This window comes from Coccomyxa subellipsoidea (genome assembly GCF_000258705.1).
Source record: "Coccomyxa subellipsoidea C-169, whole genome shotgun sequence".
Lineage (NCBI taxonomy): Eukaryota > Viridiplantae > Chlorophyta > Trebouxiophyceae > Coccomyxaceae > Coccomyxa > Coccomyxa subellipsoidea.
In genome coordinates this window covers 145348-161181 of record NW_005178030.1, presented here as the reverse complement: position 1 = coordinate 161181, position 15834 = coordinate 145348, and the positions used below count along the sequence as shown (strand labels likewise).

General features: G+C 54.1%; 2 protein-coding genes across 2 annotated transcripts; both read right to left on the bottom strand.

Annotated features, from left to right (window-relative positions):
• Positions 1–629: 629 nt before the first annotated feature.
• On the bottom strand, positions 630–5870 carry COCSUDRAFT_56931 (hypothetical protein; the record flags this gene model as incomplete). The annotated part of the gene is made up of 10 exons (XM_005645496.1): positions 630–726; positions 1021–1091; positions 1322–1570; positions 1930–2038; positions 2554–2728; positions 3067–3397; positions 3836–4020; positions 4415–4628; positions 5251–5383; positions 5647–5870. The coding sequence occupies 10 exons, from the start codon at positions 5868–5870 to the stop codon at positions 630–632; spliced, it is 1788 nt and encodes a 595-aa protein (XP_005645553.1).
• Positions 5871–9886: 4016 nt separating this feature from the next.
• On the bottom strand, positions 9887–12310 carry COCSUDRAFT_17790 (putative 26S proteasome regulatory complex, ATPase RPT2; the record flags this gene model as incomplete). Its single annotated transcript, XM_005645495.1, has 5 exons — positions 9887–10204; positions 10619–10824; positions 11165–11264; positions 11815–12020; positions 12133–12310. The coding sequence occupies 5 exons, from the start codon at positions 12308–12310 to the stop codon at positions 9887–9889; spliced, it is 1008 nt and encodes a 335-aa protein (XP_005645552.1).
• Positions 12311–15834: the final 3524 nt, after the last annotated feature.

The window sequence follows — 15834 nt, the reverse complement described above, 5'->3', positions numbered from 1 at the left end:
TGTAATCTCTCCCCCTCTCTTTCTCTCTCAGGCTCTCGCTTTCTCGCGCGCGTGTGCGCCCTCTCTTTCTTGCTGCAAGAGCATGCTTCTTTGCAGACATGCAGCAAATTCCAACTCGTCAGCTCAGCGATACGTCGCATTTACACGAGCCTCAGCACTCCACATGCCGATGTGCCAGAATCCTTGTTTGGTGCCTCGGGCTCAGCCTGGCACTGGCAGGCTGCCAGCCAGCCAGTGGCAGTGCTTGATACCCTTTCATAGTGTTCTACTGCTGGCAAAGGGCTCTGCGTCCATTACCAACAGAGCCACCCATTGATAGCTAGACAGGCAGCCTCTCTGCAGCTGCTCGCCGAATGAATCAAGTTCATTGCAACATGGTCGCCTGAAAAGCTTTCCTCAAGCAAAGTCACTCAGCCAAACAGCCCGCCCAGGCCGCCGCAGCAGCGGCGGCTGTGCAAAGAAACGAATATGTTGCAACTCAAAGGAGAACAAGTCTTTTCCAGCACATTGTGGCACAAAGCAAGCCTACTTTTATTGAGAGCTATATTGCCGCAAGCAGTGCTTCCCATGAGGGATTTCTGCAGAGCACAGGACTTCAATGCTAAGCAACTCCCCAAAGATTTCGGTTCTCATCCGTTGATCCCATCGCAGAAGGCTGCAACGGCCTCCCTTGCAGCTTCAATGACGGCGCTCCTGTCTGCTTCCTGAGCCTTGTCACGCACACACCTGCACATATGTCCCCACACGTTCACATTCCCTCAATGATCCAAATGCTGCTTCAAGACATGCTGCACTGTACACTATCCCAGGCAGTCACAACATGTTGAATGCATTTTAGCGCTCAGCACAGTCCCGTGTAAGCGTGTAATAATAAGAATAGTAAGAATGAAGAGAATGAGAATGAGAATGAGAATGATAACAGTCCCAAGGGCTGTTTCGCCGGAAAGGATCCTGCAGAAATGAGGCATGGTGGAAATGCAGTGTGGTGAGAATTCCAGGTATGGAGGTTATGATTTGCACCTGCTGAGCAGGGAGTGGATTTCCTCCAGAGCATGCAGCAGGAAGCCTTCCGTCCTCTCCACCACAAACCCCTGCACAGCAGCCATTTCGTCAGTGTAATTTGAACTTCCCTGCATGTACCAATACAGCTGTCAATCAGGAGGGATGAGCACGCTCACGTGGGCAATGAAGTCTTAGTATCTACCATATTTGGCACCACTCTGAGCGCATCTCACTGCACGACGTAACACTTCCTGTCTATATCAGAGAGAAATGCTGCAGCCTACTCAAGAGCCTCGAGCACTCCAACAGCGGGAGGTACCTTGAGTGCAGCTGCCTGTTCTTGGTGTTTGGGCAAAACCAAGCGTTTCTGAGGCGCATCGGCGTGATCAGCTGCCGACGGCGCTTGAGAGGGGCCGGCATCCGCTGTCAGCAGCTCAGGCGCGGTGACATCAGCAGGCATGGTGATGTCAGCAGCTTGCTCCTCGGCGGGAGACTCGATGAGCTCTTCAGTATTCATTGGTGTTTGCTGCATGCCTTCAGGACTAGCTGATGAGCAAGCTTGCGGGCCCTGGACACAGGCACAAACATGCATTGACCGGTGTGACAGTTGTTTGTCCGTCTGGAGATCATTGAGCTGGGTGTCTGATCTCTATGATTTCAACCTCAAACCCATATCTAAGCATGCAATAGCTGTGTCATTCCCCAAAAGGACCACATAGGCTTTGAACAAAATGCTGCACTGCAGTTGTTATCTGTGTCCTCTCATGCAGATTATACTTCTCACTGTAGTGATGCACTCTGAACAGCCCATTTCTTGCCCACGTGATGTCATTACAATGCATGGAGGCTCACAGGGCATCAGCATCGCTCCTATATAACGTATTGCAGACAGTATTAAGAAGCTTTCTCAGTGGCACTGGTGCCCACCTCGGTTGTGGTGGGCGTGCGAGCAAATCTGCTGGGTCTGAAGGGCGTGTGGCCGGCAAAGGGCGCAGCAGGCTCCTGCTGCGAGTCATAATCAACCTCCTCCATACGCCTGCATGCATCACAATTTAAACGCTAACAGAAATATCTTGAATGAACTGTTGGCAGGATTAGAACAGACTGAGCCCCAACGCTCATGCTTGATATGAACCACCCCTATATATTTCATCTTCCATCTGGCTTGATCAGTGACATCCTCGAGGGCCAAAACGGTATCAGGAACATTAGTCCCGTGTAGAAGCATTGATCAAGGGTGGCAGGACTAATCAGGGGCGGCAGGGATATCAGTAATGCTGCAACTCTTGGTTCACAAAGATCTCACTGATCAGTGGCTAGTAGCTTCAGTACTAATACTGCAAAGAGCACTTCTATTGTTGAGCTGAGCAATATTTGGAGCAGCACCCAACATGCATTTCACCAGCGAGTATCAGACCAACTTGAAATTGTGAGTGGGCTACCGTTGCCTCGGTACAAGAGGTGCCTGAAGTACTGCACAGCTTAGTTGACACAGGAAGAATTCAACAGGAGGGGACAACATAAAAGGATATGGGAAAGTAGGCTGCCCACCTGGGAGATGCACCCTCGCTGCTGGGCAGGTCGGCCCATGTGACGCCGCCGCTCTTGCGCGCCGGTTTGGCGGCTGACGCGGCGAGGATGCTGCCCGGCTGCCCGCAGTCGGGCAGGTTGGGCCGCGTCGTGCTCGCTAGCACCTTGCTCGCCGGCCGCCTGCTCGCCGTCTTGCCTGCGCAAAATGCATTGTGCAATCTTCACGGTCATGTTAATCCTGCTTGCAAACGCGGGCATGAAAAGCATATGCAACACTGCCGCCTTGCATGTTCCTGCTGAAGATGCAGGCTCAATGCTCGATGCTAGCATGTTGGATAGAGCGTTCTTTTGCGCCTGTGCAGAAGAGAGCTTATTGTATTGCCTGTACACTCCACGGTGCTACCTTTTGAAAACCGGCAAAGGTTTATGATGTTTGCTATGCACAGGCTTGCACAATGCTTAGCTCTAAGAACGCCGGTCGTCTGATTACTAATTTGATATTCTGCATGAGAAAGTGAAATGGGGGATCTTCACCTTCTGGCATGCCGGTGCTGCCGAGGATGCTGCCGCCAGCCGAGGCCGGTTCCCCCAGCGGGCGGTGGCAATCGCCGCGGGAGTCCGGCGACATCAGGTCGCCCTCACTCCCCTCTGTAGCCGCCTCGCCGGCCGGCGCTGCTGATGCAACCTCCTGCATCCCGGCTGCACCTGTTGCAGTGTCCGGTGCATGTGCAGAAGTGGAGGGGCTGTCGCAGATTCCGCGCGCGACGAAGGTGTCGAAGGCGGCCGCAAATCCGCGGCGCTGCGGCGGCTGGGCCGGCGGCGCCGGAGCCGACGGCGTTGCCTCTTCTCCGCTCGGCCGCGGCGCCTGCACACCACGGGGCCGTCTTTAATGTGGTGCACTTGCATCTCATGTCATGCAACTTTTGAAATGGCTCTGCCAGCATTGTTGTGTAGTAGTGGCACCAGCACAGCCTGAGCTACCTGCACAAAGCAGGATAAACGATGAGTCCAGCATTTTAGGGAGCCTCAGGAGACCACAGCGCCAGAAAATGAGGCAGCGAATTCTTTGCTTTGAGCTTGCTGCTTCAAGCTTTCCCGGTTCTGAGAGATGCTTTAAACACCGCTTGAAGCCGTTGTGAGATGATGAGATGCAAAGAAGAACTGGCGGTCAAGCGTATTATTTGCTGCTGCCGTGCTGGCACGCGAAGGGAGTTAGAACAGTTGTACAACAATGTCATGAAGAGTTCAAAGGCAAGACAGATGTAAAGGGAGAACAGTGGGAGAGTGTGCACACTTTGGTCACCGTTGCCTCGCCGTTTGCAGCTCGGCGACGGCTGCCGCCGATGCAGGCGGCCAGCGTGCTCGGCGGGTTACTAACCGCGCTGACGGAGCGCGTTCGGTGCGCGGCCCCTGGCTCGTCATCTGCTGAGTCATCCGCCGCGTCCCCATTTCCTGTGGCTTCTGTCAGTGCTCCCTCGCTGCTCACCCCTGCGCAAAAGGATACAAGTTATGTTTGCGTTTACCTTCAAGGGTCAAGTTTTCAGATACCATAAAAATCGCAGGTGTTGGCAAGCCTGTCGAACCAGGGTGAGAAGAGAGTTTAGTACCATGTCAGAGAGTACAACTTACGTTATTCCAATTCCAATGCTCTGCCTGGTTTCTAGCAATCTGATGGTCAGACAAAATCGCCATGACAGGAGGTTGTTTACAGTGAAGGAAACAGAATATATTGGCGGATAATCTTGTTGGTTTTGCCGATTTGTTCAAGGGTGTTTGAATGTGATGCAGGGCGCTGACAACTTAGTCAGGCATCGGGTCACTAATAAATTGGCTCTGCGATGATGTTATGTAATTGACTGACACATCATGTAAGAGCGCAGACCTGCTGTGCTGTCGGGGCTGAGCAGGCCATAGGGGCGGCGCTGGTTCAGGGGCGTCTCATTCACCAGCTCCCGATCAGGCTCCTGCTGCGCATGCGCATGCGCCACGTCATCGGCTGCATCCGCGGCAGCAGCCGCAACCGCTTCAGCATCGTCTTGGACAGCCTCCGCTGCTTCACCCTCTTCTCTGACCCTCTTGCCGGTGTGGGGCTGTGCCTGCATTGTGGGAAGATTTGTTTTCAGGTGGTGCAGGAGAAATTTCTCTGCCTCCGGGGGACACATTCATGCCTCAAGCATGGCATTGTGCTGCTCAGCACAGCTGTCTTTTTGGCCGGCAATAGGCCACATAGGACCATCGGTGCCTCTCAGGCCTCTTTTTAAGAGAAAGAAAAAAAGAGAAGAAGAGAAAGAGAAAAGAGAAAAGAGAAAAAGAGAAAAAAAAAAAAAAAACTAAAGAGAAACCAAAGAGAAGAGAAGAGAAAAAGGACCAAAAAGAAGGAGAGAAAGAAAGGAGAAAAGAGAAAAAGAGTACTTGCGTTTGCAAGAGAATTTGCAAACGCAAGTACGGTACTGCCTGAAACGTCTCCGGATGAGGCATTGGCGCTCTCGGGTGTAAAGAAAATGCCCGTTCAACATGTCCAAGATCCGTCACACGTTTCATACCCATGCTACCCAAGCTATGTCACATTCATCCCTTGCTTCAGAGGCAAGCTGTTGAAGCTCTGTATGCCTGGTCAGCTGCAGCTTGTCTGCAGAAGCACCTTGCCTCTAGCAGGTACAGCGTGTCATTACAATTATTATAGTAATGATCGCCGGCTGGAGACAGGGGCTTAGTCACCTTTGTCCTGCCGGAAACCACGCGCCGTTGCTCCATGATCTGTCGGCGCAGGCGCTCGGGGTCATTATTAACAATTCGCCTGTCCAGCTCATCTCCCCTCAGCCTCGAGCTGCTGCGCCCCTTGCGCTGCCACCTGCACCGTTTGCAGCACCAAGTCCATCACAAACGAGTTCCACAGCTCAAGAACTTCAAATTTGCCTCAAGGAGCCAGGGCGCTAGAGCTGCCGCAACTTTTGCTTGGTTTGCCAAGGAAGGGAAGTTCTTAGTAAGAAGGTGGAAGAGAAGTCGCGAAACATGTATTGCACGCAATGGCACCTCAGCATAGCTCTTCAGGAAACAGAATTTCTAACTGTAGCAAACGCAGCATCCTGTGGGCATTTGGAACGCGAATCTCACCTGGCATCTGGCTCATCAGCATCCTCATCGCTGAAGAGGCCGCCGCCGCCGCCGATGCGACCGCCGGCCCGGCCGGCTCCCGGGGCGTTCCTTGTGGCAGGGGGCGCCACCGGCGGGGGGTCGTCGGCCAGCGCGCCCGGGGGCGGGGGGCCCAGGCCCCCCCGTTCGGCCACCGCCTCGCAGCGCGCGGCCAGCGCGGCCGGGACTCGGGTCTCCACCAACATATGCGCCTCGTCGTCCAACGCACATGCCCTTGATATCTGCATGACATGATTGGCAACGTTGGCAATCGTGCTTTTGCTCTTATAGTGCTCTCCAACTAAGTTGTCGAGAGTATGGCTGTGCCAAAGCTGTAAGCAGGCAGTTTCTAGCAGCCTAGAAGTAGTCCTCCCTGACTACGATGACTTCAAAATCAGAAAACATGCGGCAATCGGCCAAAGGTAGCTAGCGGCAATATGATTTGAGATAATAAAGATGCTAGGTCAATTCCACCAAGCTAGACTAGGATTGCTGCCCAGCACTTGATGCTGCTAAATCTTGACAACAACAATGCGCTGCGCGCAAGACGCTGTTCAGTTGCCATTGGAGGGTAGGCAAGATTTAGAGGGAACGCGCCTCACGGACGCCCTCAGGGTCATTGCCCCAGTACTGCTTCTCAGCGGCGGGGATGAGCGCCACCGCTGCCAGGAAGGCCTTGACTGTCGGGTACTGCCGAGCGTTCACGCGCGCCAGGAGCGTTGCTAGATCCATTGGAGCGCTCACCTGGGGAGCAGAGATACGTCCTGACTCACTCATTTAGCTTGCGGATGTGGACCAAAAGCCCTCGGTCCATGGGCACAGTTGCAGAGCTGAGGAAAGAATATGCGTCCAAGAAAGCAGTACATGCAGGTTGCATATTGAGATGCCTCAAGCGATGCAGTGCTCGTTTTATATGCTGGTCGTACTGATACCTGCCACCACAGGCATCCTTGTGGGCACAGATACTGTATATATATTTTTATTTTATGATCTGACCGGCGGTACCATGGCTGGAATTACAAAACGTCACTTTAGAGACCTTTCCTGGCAGCACAATTTTATTTAGAGACCTTTCCATAGGGCTTTCTAGGTCTTCTGCTGAGTTGTCATCAATACGTCTTTAGTGAGACCCACCCGCTCCCAGTACTCGGGGTCTTCCTCGGGGAACACGGGCGCGGCGAGAGAGCGCCAGCGGCGGTCGCACAGAAGCTTCGTGGCGACTTCCCGCAGCGTCATGCGCAGCTGCCGCACGGCTGCCACATCGGCTTCGTATGCGGCGCGCGCGGCCGCCTCCGCCCGGGCCTGCTCCGCCGCCGCCTGCGCCGCCAACGCTTCCGGCGCCCGGGGCAGCTGCATCCGCAGACCACACATCGGTTCACAATTTCTCCGGTCTCTGAGTTCTCTAGTCTCCTCATACAGGTAGCTGCTCTGCTCGATCTCAGAAAGAAATGAAGTGGGCGCCTGGAATAAGATGTTTTTTTTGTATTATTAGAATGAAACGGTATTCAAGACACAGAGAGCAGCCCAGGGATCAGCTTATTCATCATTTTCGCCTATTCTTTACCAAGCCAGAGCCCAATAATGAAGAGCAAGTTCACTCAGCAAGACAGGGCTTGCTGCGTTCTGCAGCGCAGTTTCTTCTGAAAAAGACTTTGTCCTGACCGTGAATGGCGCAGTATTGGCACCTGCGGTGGCAGGGCGGCCGCCTGACGCGCGGCCGGGGGTGGCCGGGGCGGCAGCGCCAGCTTGGAGGTAACGCCGTCGAAGAACGCGGCGCGCTCATCCGCACTGGGGGGCCCCAACTCGTGCGCCACCGCTGCGTGAGAGCCGAATAGCACCAACGAATCCTGCGCACAGGTCAGGTCCTGAGGGTAGGCAGTTCATAGTAACAAGTATTTCTCCTTGCAAGTATTTCCTATAGTCCTTGCAAGTGTTTCTCTTGGTTGGCGCACAGGAATTCCTCGCTTGTGATCAGTACTTTCAGGCAGTTCCCGGACAAATCCAGCACCCCACGCACATCTAGAACAATCTACAGTACCTTCACAGATGTACAGCTTTGGAAGGGCCATGCTGATGCCTGCGTAAGGCAATAAGGCACAATAAGCACAAGAGAATGTGGCATTCATCTGAACCCACAGTATGACTCACCTGGTCCAGGTCAGAGATTGGGGCGTCCGCGGTGGCAAAGAGCAGTAAGGGGAGGTCCGGCGGCAGGTCCGCCAGAAGCATCCACAGCGTCGCGCGCAGCGAAGCCGGCGCAGTGTCCCACCACAGCTGTGGCATTTCACAGCCACACAATTTCAAGTTTTCCTCCTCTCTTTCGTTTTACCTTGATCACCGTTTTCACTTGATCAGATTGATTTGGTACTGGGGAACATCCCCGGTCATGGTCCTTCTATCTGGATCACCAAAGGCACTTTGAGAGACCGCCAGTGGAAGACGAAGGCTCAAGTACAAGCTGAAACACTGGATACACAGGGCTGTCTTGGATGCAGCTCAAAGATACTTTCCTAGAGGGGTGATTGATATAAGAAATGGGCCTCATACCTGCAGGTGTGGCAGGTAAAGAATGGCGGGCGCGGCTCTCCTGGCCTCAATCACGGCATGCACTACTGCCTCCTCCGGCGACCTGACACATCACACCACGATTCATTCTGCCGTTCAAGTTAATTAGGAGCAGGGCCACATTTACACTGCAAAGAAAGACCTTCAGCAGGCCCCTCTGCCTGTTTCCCATGAATCGGCATCCCATGGAGTTGGCGCCATCTTTGCCAGGTCTATGATTGGGTCATGCAGCTGAAATGAAGAGGCATTATGGGAGACGTCGCCTGGCACTGGCCGAACAGGCGTATTGAAATCTTTGACACGTGATAATGGACATGGTGGAATGCAAATCCTATCACTGGCGTCAGATATATCAGGCATTAAGAGATGAATAATGGCGTGGCAAAAGGACCGTCCAGACAGTGGCATCACAGAAACAATCAGATCTTGTACAATGGATGGGGGATCATGGTAAGAGGGCGCGCCTGGCACTGGCGTCGGACAGGAGAGCGGGCAGCCCAAGCGCATGCACGGGCAGGCCTTCCAGAGCGTAGAGCACGGCTGGCGCCAGGTAGCGCTGCCCCGCGCCCTCCGGGCCGCACAGCAGCAGCCGCGGCTGCAGCGCCTGCGCTGGCGCGCCCGACCACATGCCTGTTTCTGAGCAACATATGCACGTCAGAGTTTTCATTGCCACGCTTCAACACACTCTGCACTGCACCTTTGCTTTCCAAGACCCCGAAATGCTGAGTGGGCAGGAAAGTCTACAGCAGGCCCGAGAGCCTTGACAGAGTACCTGAGAAAAGGCAGAATACGGCCCACGATGGCACCTCCATGAGACACAAGGCTTCTGTGAAAAGTTCCTACCGGCAGGATCTACATTGCGAGTATTTGAATTGAAGAACGAATATGCAGCTTGCGCACCGCCATCATCGCCGTCCTCATCATCAAACTCATCCCGGACCAGCGCGAGCGCCGCCGGCCGCGGCCGCGACGCAGAGATGCCTCCCGGCTGCGCGCCTCCGCCCTGTCATCAACCAGCCATGTTACTAATGTCTTACCCACCCCAGCAGACAAATAGTCTGCGCATGCTGTCCCTGCACCTCTTTGTGGTTGGGTGGGACCTTGCGGGCTGACATCCCTGGGTGGTCCCCCTGGCAGATTTCCGCACTCGAGCCTAGTCTACACAATGAGTTGCTTGGTCTGTCAGAGCTTGTCCGCGATGCAGATCAGCATGCAGATCAGCGTGAAATGAATGCAATCACCTGTGCCGCGGCTTCCAGGCAGGCTTTGGCTGGAGGGAACGCAGCGCAGAGGCGCCCCAGCACCTCCTGCAGCTGCACCTGCAGCACCGGCGCCACCAGCGGCGGCAGCGGCCTGTGACAAATCATTGAACACGTCAGCATTAATTATGACTCCCGCCAATGAAAGACCCTGGTAACTCACTCTCGAGCACAGCCGATGTACTCCAAGTTGTCCTTTCTGCAACAAGTCCAGCACTTCTGAGGGCTGCATGTCCACATGGAGTCACCTTCCAGCCCAACCGCCGGCTACTCGCTCTGCAACCAGGTATTTGAGAGGAGACTCTGAACCATTCGGTTGAGACTCTTGTGCTGCTCCTTCTGGACGACATGACGCCAAGGAACATCAGGGGCATGCCCAGTCCTTATAATTCACACTGTCAAGAGATGAAAAATTGGCAAAGTACAAAGACATCCACAGGATCACAGAAAGAGAGACGAGAAGGCCAGAAAGAGAGATAGAGACAGAGACAGTGAGAGAGAGTGCCAAAGACAGGGGAAAAAGGACAAAGAGAGGATGACCTGGCGTGGGCGGTGGCTGAGCGGTGGGAGGCGGGGGTCATGGCAGAGAAGGCAGACAGGAAATCGCGGCGGCTGACGGTGACGCGGCTGGGATCGATGAGCAGCTTCTCGTCGCTGTCGTAGATCTGCGGATAGTGCCGCCGCATCGCCTGCAGCGAAGCCTCCGTGCACAGCGCCTGCAGAACCACAACAATTTTCTGTTCTTGTTGTTTTCATCATATGCTTCTCCTGCCCAGAGCGCGGCTGCAGACAAGCTCCGGTGAAAGGCTGCTCGCATCCTTCCCCTTGGTGGACTTGCAAGATCCAAGCACAAGAACAATGCAGCTCAGATATTCATGCTGGCCTCTCGAGATACTTGCATGCATGTCCCATTCATTGTCTCCGTGCACATCAATCGTATTGGCTTCCGCACAGAAATACTCCTCAAGGGATATTCGGAGGAGTTTCGGGCACATGCGCATCTTTCTGGAAAGCACATACAGGTGCAAGCAAGAAATTGTTCATTTTCAGAAAGCTCCCTTTCTTTGAACTGTTGTAAGAATTTTGAAACAGACTCCGAATGATCACAGAAAGGCTGGTTGTGGCTGCACCTTGAGGTCGGCGCCGCAGTAGCCGACGCACATCTGCGCGAGGCGGTCTAGAAGGTCGGGGCCGGGCGGCTGCGCCCATGCGCGTGTGTGGATGTCTAGAATGGACGCGCGCGCATGCAGGCTCGGCAGAGGGAACACCAGCTCACGGTCAAAACGGCCCGGCCGCCGCAACGCCGCGTCCAACGCGTCGACCCTGTTTGTCGCGCCTGCGCGACGCGCGATTAAGAATTCAGAGTCTGCCGGATTGACAACATTATTTTGCGAGTCGGCAGGAATTTTGGAACCTCAAGGGGATGTGATTGATTGCTCCACGACAAGTGTAGGGGCACAGCTTCTACAGTCAATGACAAATGGCAGGAGTGCTGTTGCTTGCATAGCAAAAAGGGCACTGGGCAAGAATCTTGAAAATCCTCCCACTCTGCAGCAAGGGCCCATAGTGAGGCCTGCTTTGCAGCTCTGCTCACAGGAAGGCATGCGTGGCAGCAGAGATTTCAGGAATGCGAATTTCTACAAGTGCTTAAGCAGTGGGGAAGATGAGCAGCGCACCGATGACGACGACGCTGCCGCGCGAGTCGAGGCCGTCCATCAGTGCAAGCAGCGTGGAGACGATGCTGTTGTGGATCTGGTCCTGCTTGCTGCTGCGTACCTGTGCACACAACAGGTGCAACTGATACCAGCTCATTGCATGTGAGATTGGAAGACAACATGTAAGTTTTTCCAAATTATAGCATGTGCAGGAAGCCAAATTTGCCCATTTCCAGCTGAAGTGCCCCCAAAACTACCGATTCTTAGCAGGATTTCCCTTGTGTCCGTCATGACTTTTCTGGCTGCAGCCAATCCATTTAAGGACATGGCTGTGGTCTGGTATGTACTCTGCTAATTGCCACGGATGGAGCAATGGTCAAAGCACCAAAGTCACACAGGCACAATAGCTCCTCCTGTGGACAAAGAGTGCTCCCGGGAAAAGATTTCAAGGGGGTTCCTCCATGCATACTTGTGTGCAGACTTCAGACTGCAGTGCAGGATTTGACTGCATGAGAATTCAACATGCAGTGACCATTTTTTAGGGCGCAGTCTAGCTTGGTCCGTGCTACAGGCGGCGCGTGGGGTGCCCGCAAGGCCCATAACTCCTTGGTGCAGCCTCACGGAACAATCCTTACAGGGCGCAGCCATGCGTCAATGCGTATCCAGCTTACCGGGGCGAGGCCGTCGATCTCGTCGAAGAAGATGATGGCTGGCTGCTGGCGCTGGGCCTCCTCGAAGAGCATGCGCAGCTGACGCTCCGCCTCACCCACCCACTTGGACAGCACGTCCGCACCCTTGCGCATGAAAAACGCCACCTTGCGGCCGGCCCGGCTTGCCGTGGCCGCAAGTGCTCGCGCCACCAATGTTTTGCCCGTGCCTGCGCGTCCAAGCCGGTCAGAACAGCAAACAGATTTTCAACCCGAGTCCATACAGGGTAGAGCTCCGTACAGCAACCTAAAAAAATTATGACGAGGGGCGGCAGGCCAGACCTGGGGGCCCGTAGAAGAGCACGCCGCGAGGGGGGCTGATGTGGAAGCGCTCGAAGAGCTCTGGGTAGACCAGCGGCAGGAACACCATCTCCTTGAGCGCCCTGATGTAGTGGTCCAGGCCGCCCACCTGGTCAAAGCTCACCGAGAGATCTACCTGCAACCCACCCAGGGCAGCCATACACATTACTACTGCGATCTCCGCCCCTTGCAATGCTGGATTCAGGGTTTGTGAAGAACATTTGCAGTTTTTTGGCCTGCATTAACCATTGCATAGAACCCCTGCTAGCTCCCGAATACATGCAGAGCTGTGTGAAGATGTCATGCTACAGAATTCACTCATTGCATGAGGTAAGCTCACATATGCTCTGGAGTCATGTCATAAAATCTCACCAAGTCATGCAGCATCTTGAGATAGATTCATGGAAGCAGCTAGCCGACAATAGGGAAGGCTCAAATCCATGTCTCCAGCTGCATAATGCCTAGCCCTTAGCCTCCCTGAAGACCTTACAGGTGCAACAATCCAGGGAAAAGCAAATTCAAGATACTGTTATATTGATCCCAGTGTCAGCCTGGTGCCCAGGGTAATAAGCGAAGGGTGCAGACCTCAAGGGGCGTGATCTCAGGGTTGCTGCCCTTGCCGTCCTTGCCGCCGCCCATGGGCCCCCCGCCGCCGAGAGCCACTTCCCAGGGCTTGTCTCCCGGAGGGTTCCCCCTGTGGCCCCCCGGCGTGCCGCTGATCTGCGTCCCTTGCGCGCCCCAATTGCGACCCTGACCCTACGTACGCACATTTGTACATGTGTCTTCTGGAGGTCAGTAGCCAGGTGACCTCTAGATGGGGCACCCTATTGAAGCATGCATGCCAGGTATGCGTAACAGACAGGCGTGGCTCGGGCAAAGGGGCACTCAGACACTTGACATTGAATTTCAGCCGTTTGCAGCTGTCACACTCTCATCTATGGATACACACGCGCAACAGCTTCAACTCTCTATAGATGAACATGCTTGAATCCTCTTAGCTTTTTCACTGCCTGTTTCTGCCTCATTTTCCCAACCCTGAGGGTGCATCCCCAGATCAGACGGTACTTGCCGCAGATCCATATCTGTATCGTAACTTAGATACTTGCTAAAAGGGATAAGTCGTGGGCAGCGGGTCCTCTACACACCTGCCAGGGAGCGGCTGCAAAGTCATCCGCCACGTCATCGTCGTCCGACCAGTGGCCAGAGGAACCACCAGCGCGCCGTTTGCGGCTCACGCCCCTCTCGTTGCCCCCCCGCCTCACAGTGCCCCTGCGACGCACATGAGACACATTCACTGCCTCCGCATGCATGCACCAATACTGCCGCAGGTGGAATCGCCACTGCAGATACTCGGGGAATTTTGCCAACACGCAAGTGCGCAGGCTCTAACAATGGATGCGCCTTGGAATCCCATATGAAGGAGTTCCAGGACAGAGGGGTTAGTCTGCATAAAAAGTATTGATCATTTGTCATGACGGGCAGATGCTCAGCAGAGGAAAAGAGAGACTCTTCTCTACCAGCCAACAATGGGCTGATAATTTGGGCCATGAATCATTTGTCATTGTTTGGCATTGCCTGGCCAATAGCGTTGTCCAGCAGTCTGCATGTCAGGGTAGCAAAATGAACAGCAAGTTGACACGAGTCTGACATTTGCTGACAGCAGATCTTGAGGTGTGTATCTTGCTCACCGCGGCCTGTCCGTGAGTCCCGGCACGTACGGCTGCACCTGCGTCCTGGAGCGGTCTCGCAGCGAGTACCTGTGCTGCGCGCGGCGTTCCCTCTCATCGTCCTCGCAATCGTCCTCGTCATCGTCCTGTTTTTTTACACGCCACCCTTTTTCTTGTATCACCCCTTCACATCAATAAGTGCACAACATCTAGAGATTGAGTACCGTGCCCAGAGAGACAAAACAAATGTATGCAGCGCAAACTAGCTGGGCAGCAGGTTGCCCATATCTTGGGCGCACGCCCATGCCGTCAGCTTCTCTTATTTATGTTGTCTGAAAGGATGTGCATGCGTGTAAATGCAAGTGCAAATGCATGCATGCTGCCTTGATTCTACACTTTTCAAAGTGTTAGCACAACATGTGGGTGTTGTGTGGCTGGCCCAGACCTCGCCATCGTCATCTGGCGCCTGCCGGTGGCGCTTGTGCGAGCCGGAGATTTTCTGCCCCATGCCTGCATCGCCGGGCTTTGGGCTGTAGCGCTGCACTGTGCTCCTGTTGCGCAGAGAGTAGCGCCTGGCAAGTGCAGCACGTTGGTGTTATCAGCAACACTCTGCAGGGGATCGGACAAAATTACTCCTACAGAACAAGCATCACAAGCATCAGAAACCTGCAACATGAGACTAGGTGGGATCTCAGGGAGCGTACTACCTTGCACCCCAGGGTTTCAGGGTAGGTAAGCATGATCATGCATGAAACATGATGGGCTTGACTGGATGCAGAATTCCAGGTCCCACCTGAAGTCCCCATCTGCCATCTCCTCGATGTCTTCTTCACTCTCTGATTCGTCAGCGTCCTCGTCATCTTCCTCATCAATCTCCTCCACATCATCCTCATCCTCCTGTCAGAATGATTATTGATTTCAATTTCAGATTGAAGGGTACAGTACTGCCGGTACAAAGCTGCCTGGCATGCCAGACATGCTTCTGTTCCAACGTAGCCTTGACAGTCTGGCTCTCAGAACTTGCTCAGATGTGAGAGAACAGGCAAATGCATTAGCCAGTGGTAGAACAGTGTTGCAGGTGTGATGTCACATGCAGCACACCGCCAGCTTCACAGATCTGGGGCTGCAGGTTGGAGCCATTGAGGGGCTCACCTCATCCCCAAGGTCATCTTCGACTTCATCATTGGCGTCTTCAGAATCAAGCGGACGGGAGGCCTGCTTCAAATTTCTTAGTTTGTGCGTGTGGCGGGGCTGCCTGCCACCAGGAATTTCCTCCAAATCGTCAAGGGCGTCATCCTCATCTGCCTGGTCCTCATGCTTGATGCCTAGCAAGGCCCTTGGCTCCTGCGCCACAGTCAAGGTTCAAGGTGCACAATCAATATGCTTGCATCCATCTAAAAATGGTTGAAAGCGGCTGCAAAAGGCCGAGCTCGTAAAGGGCACCTCTTCAGCCATCTTGCTGTATAGATTGACGCAACACACAAGAAACCTGCACAAGACGAACTTGCACGCCAGTTGCTTGACCCAGCTCACTTTTCTGGGATAAGATCGTTCGTCAAAAGCGTTTTCACAGTTCTGGCAACCTCGTCTTGCAGCCTAATGCCTGTGTGACGATGAAGAACGTTTCGAAGAGACTTTTCAAGCGATCATGCTCCTTCGAACGCTGAGAATATTTTACACAACATAATTTACGAGTTTCTTCCTGACTTGCATGCCTCCACTACATCATCTCCTCCTATCTGTTGTTTGCAAGAGTGTAATGGAGGCCTCACAAAGTCAAGAGCGCCATCTCCTCTGCTTCGACGCCTCGCGCTCCTTGTCTGCCTGCTCTTTCCCTCACTGATAGTGAGAGCTCTGCGGTCGCCCGAAAAGCTGCGCCTCCTCTTAGGGGGTTCGGCATCAACCGATGCTGAGCCACCTCCCCTCCTTGTGGCTACCATCTGTGGTGTTCAGCCAGGAACTCCTGGCACCTACAGGGATCTGTTTCCTTCAAGACCAGATGGCACGCTCATCGGAG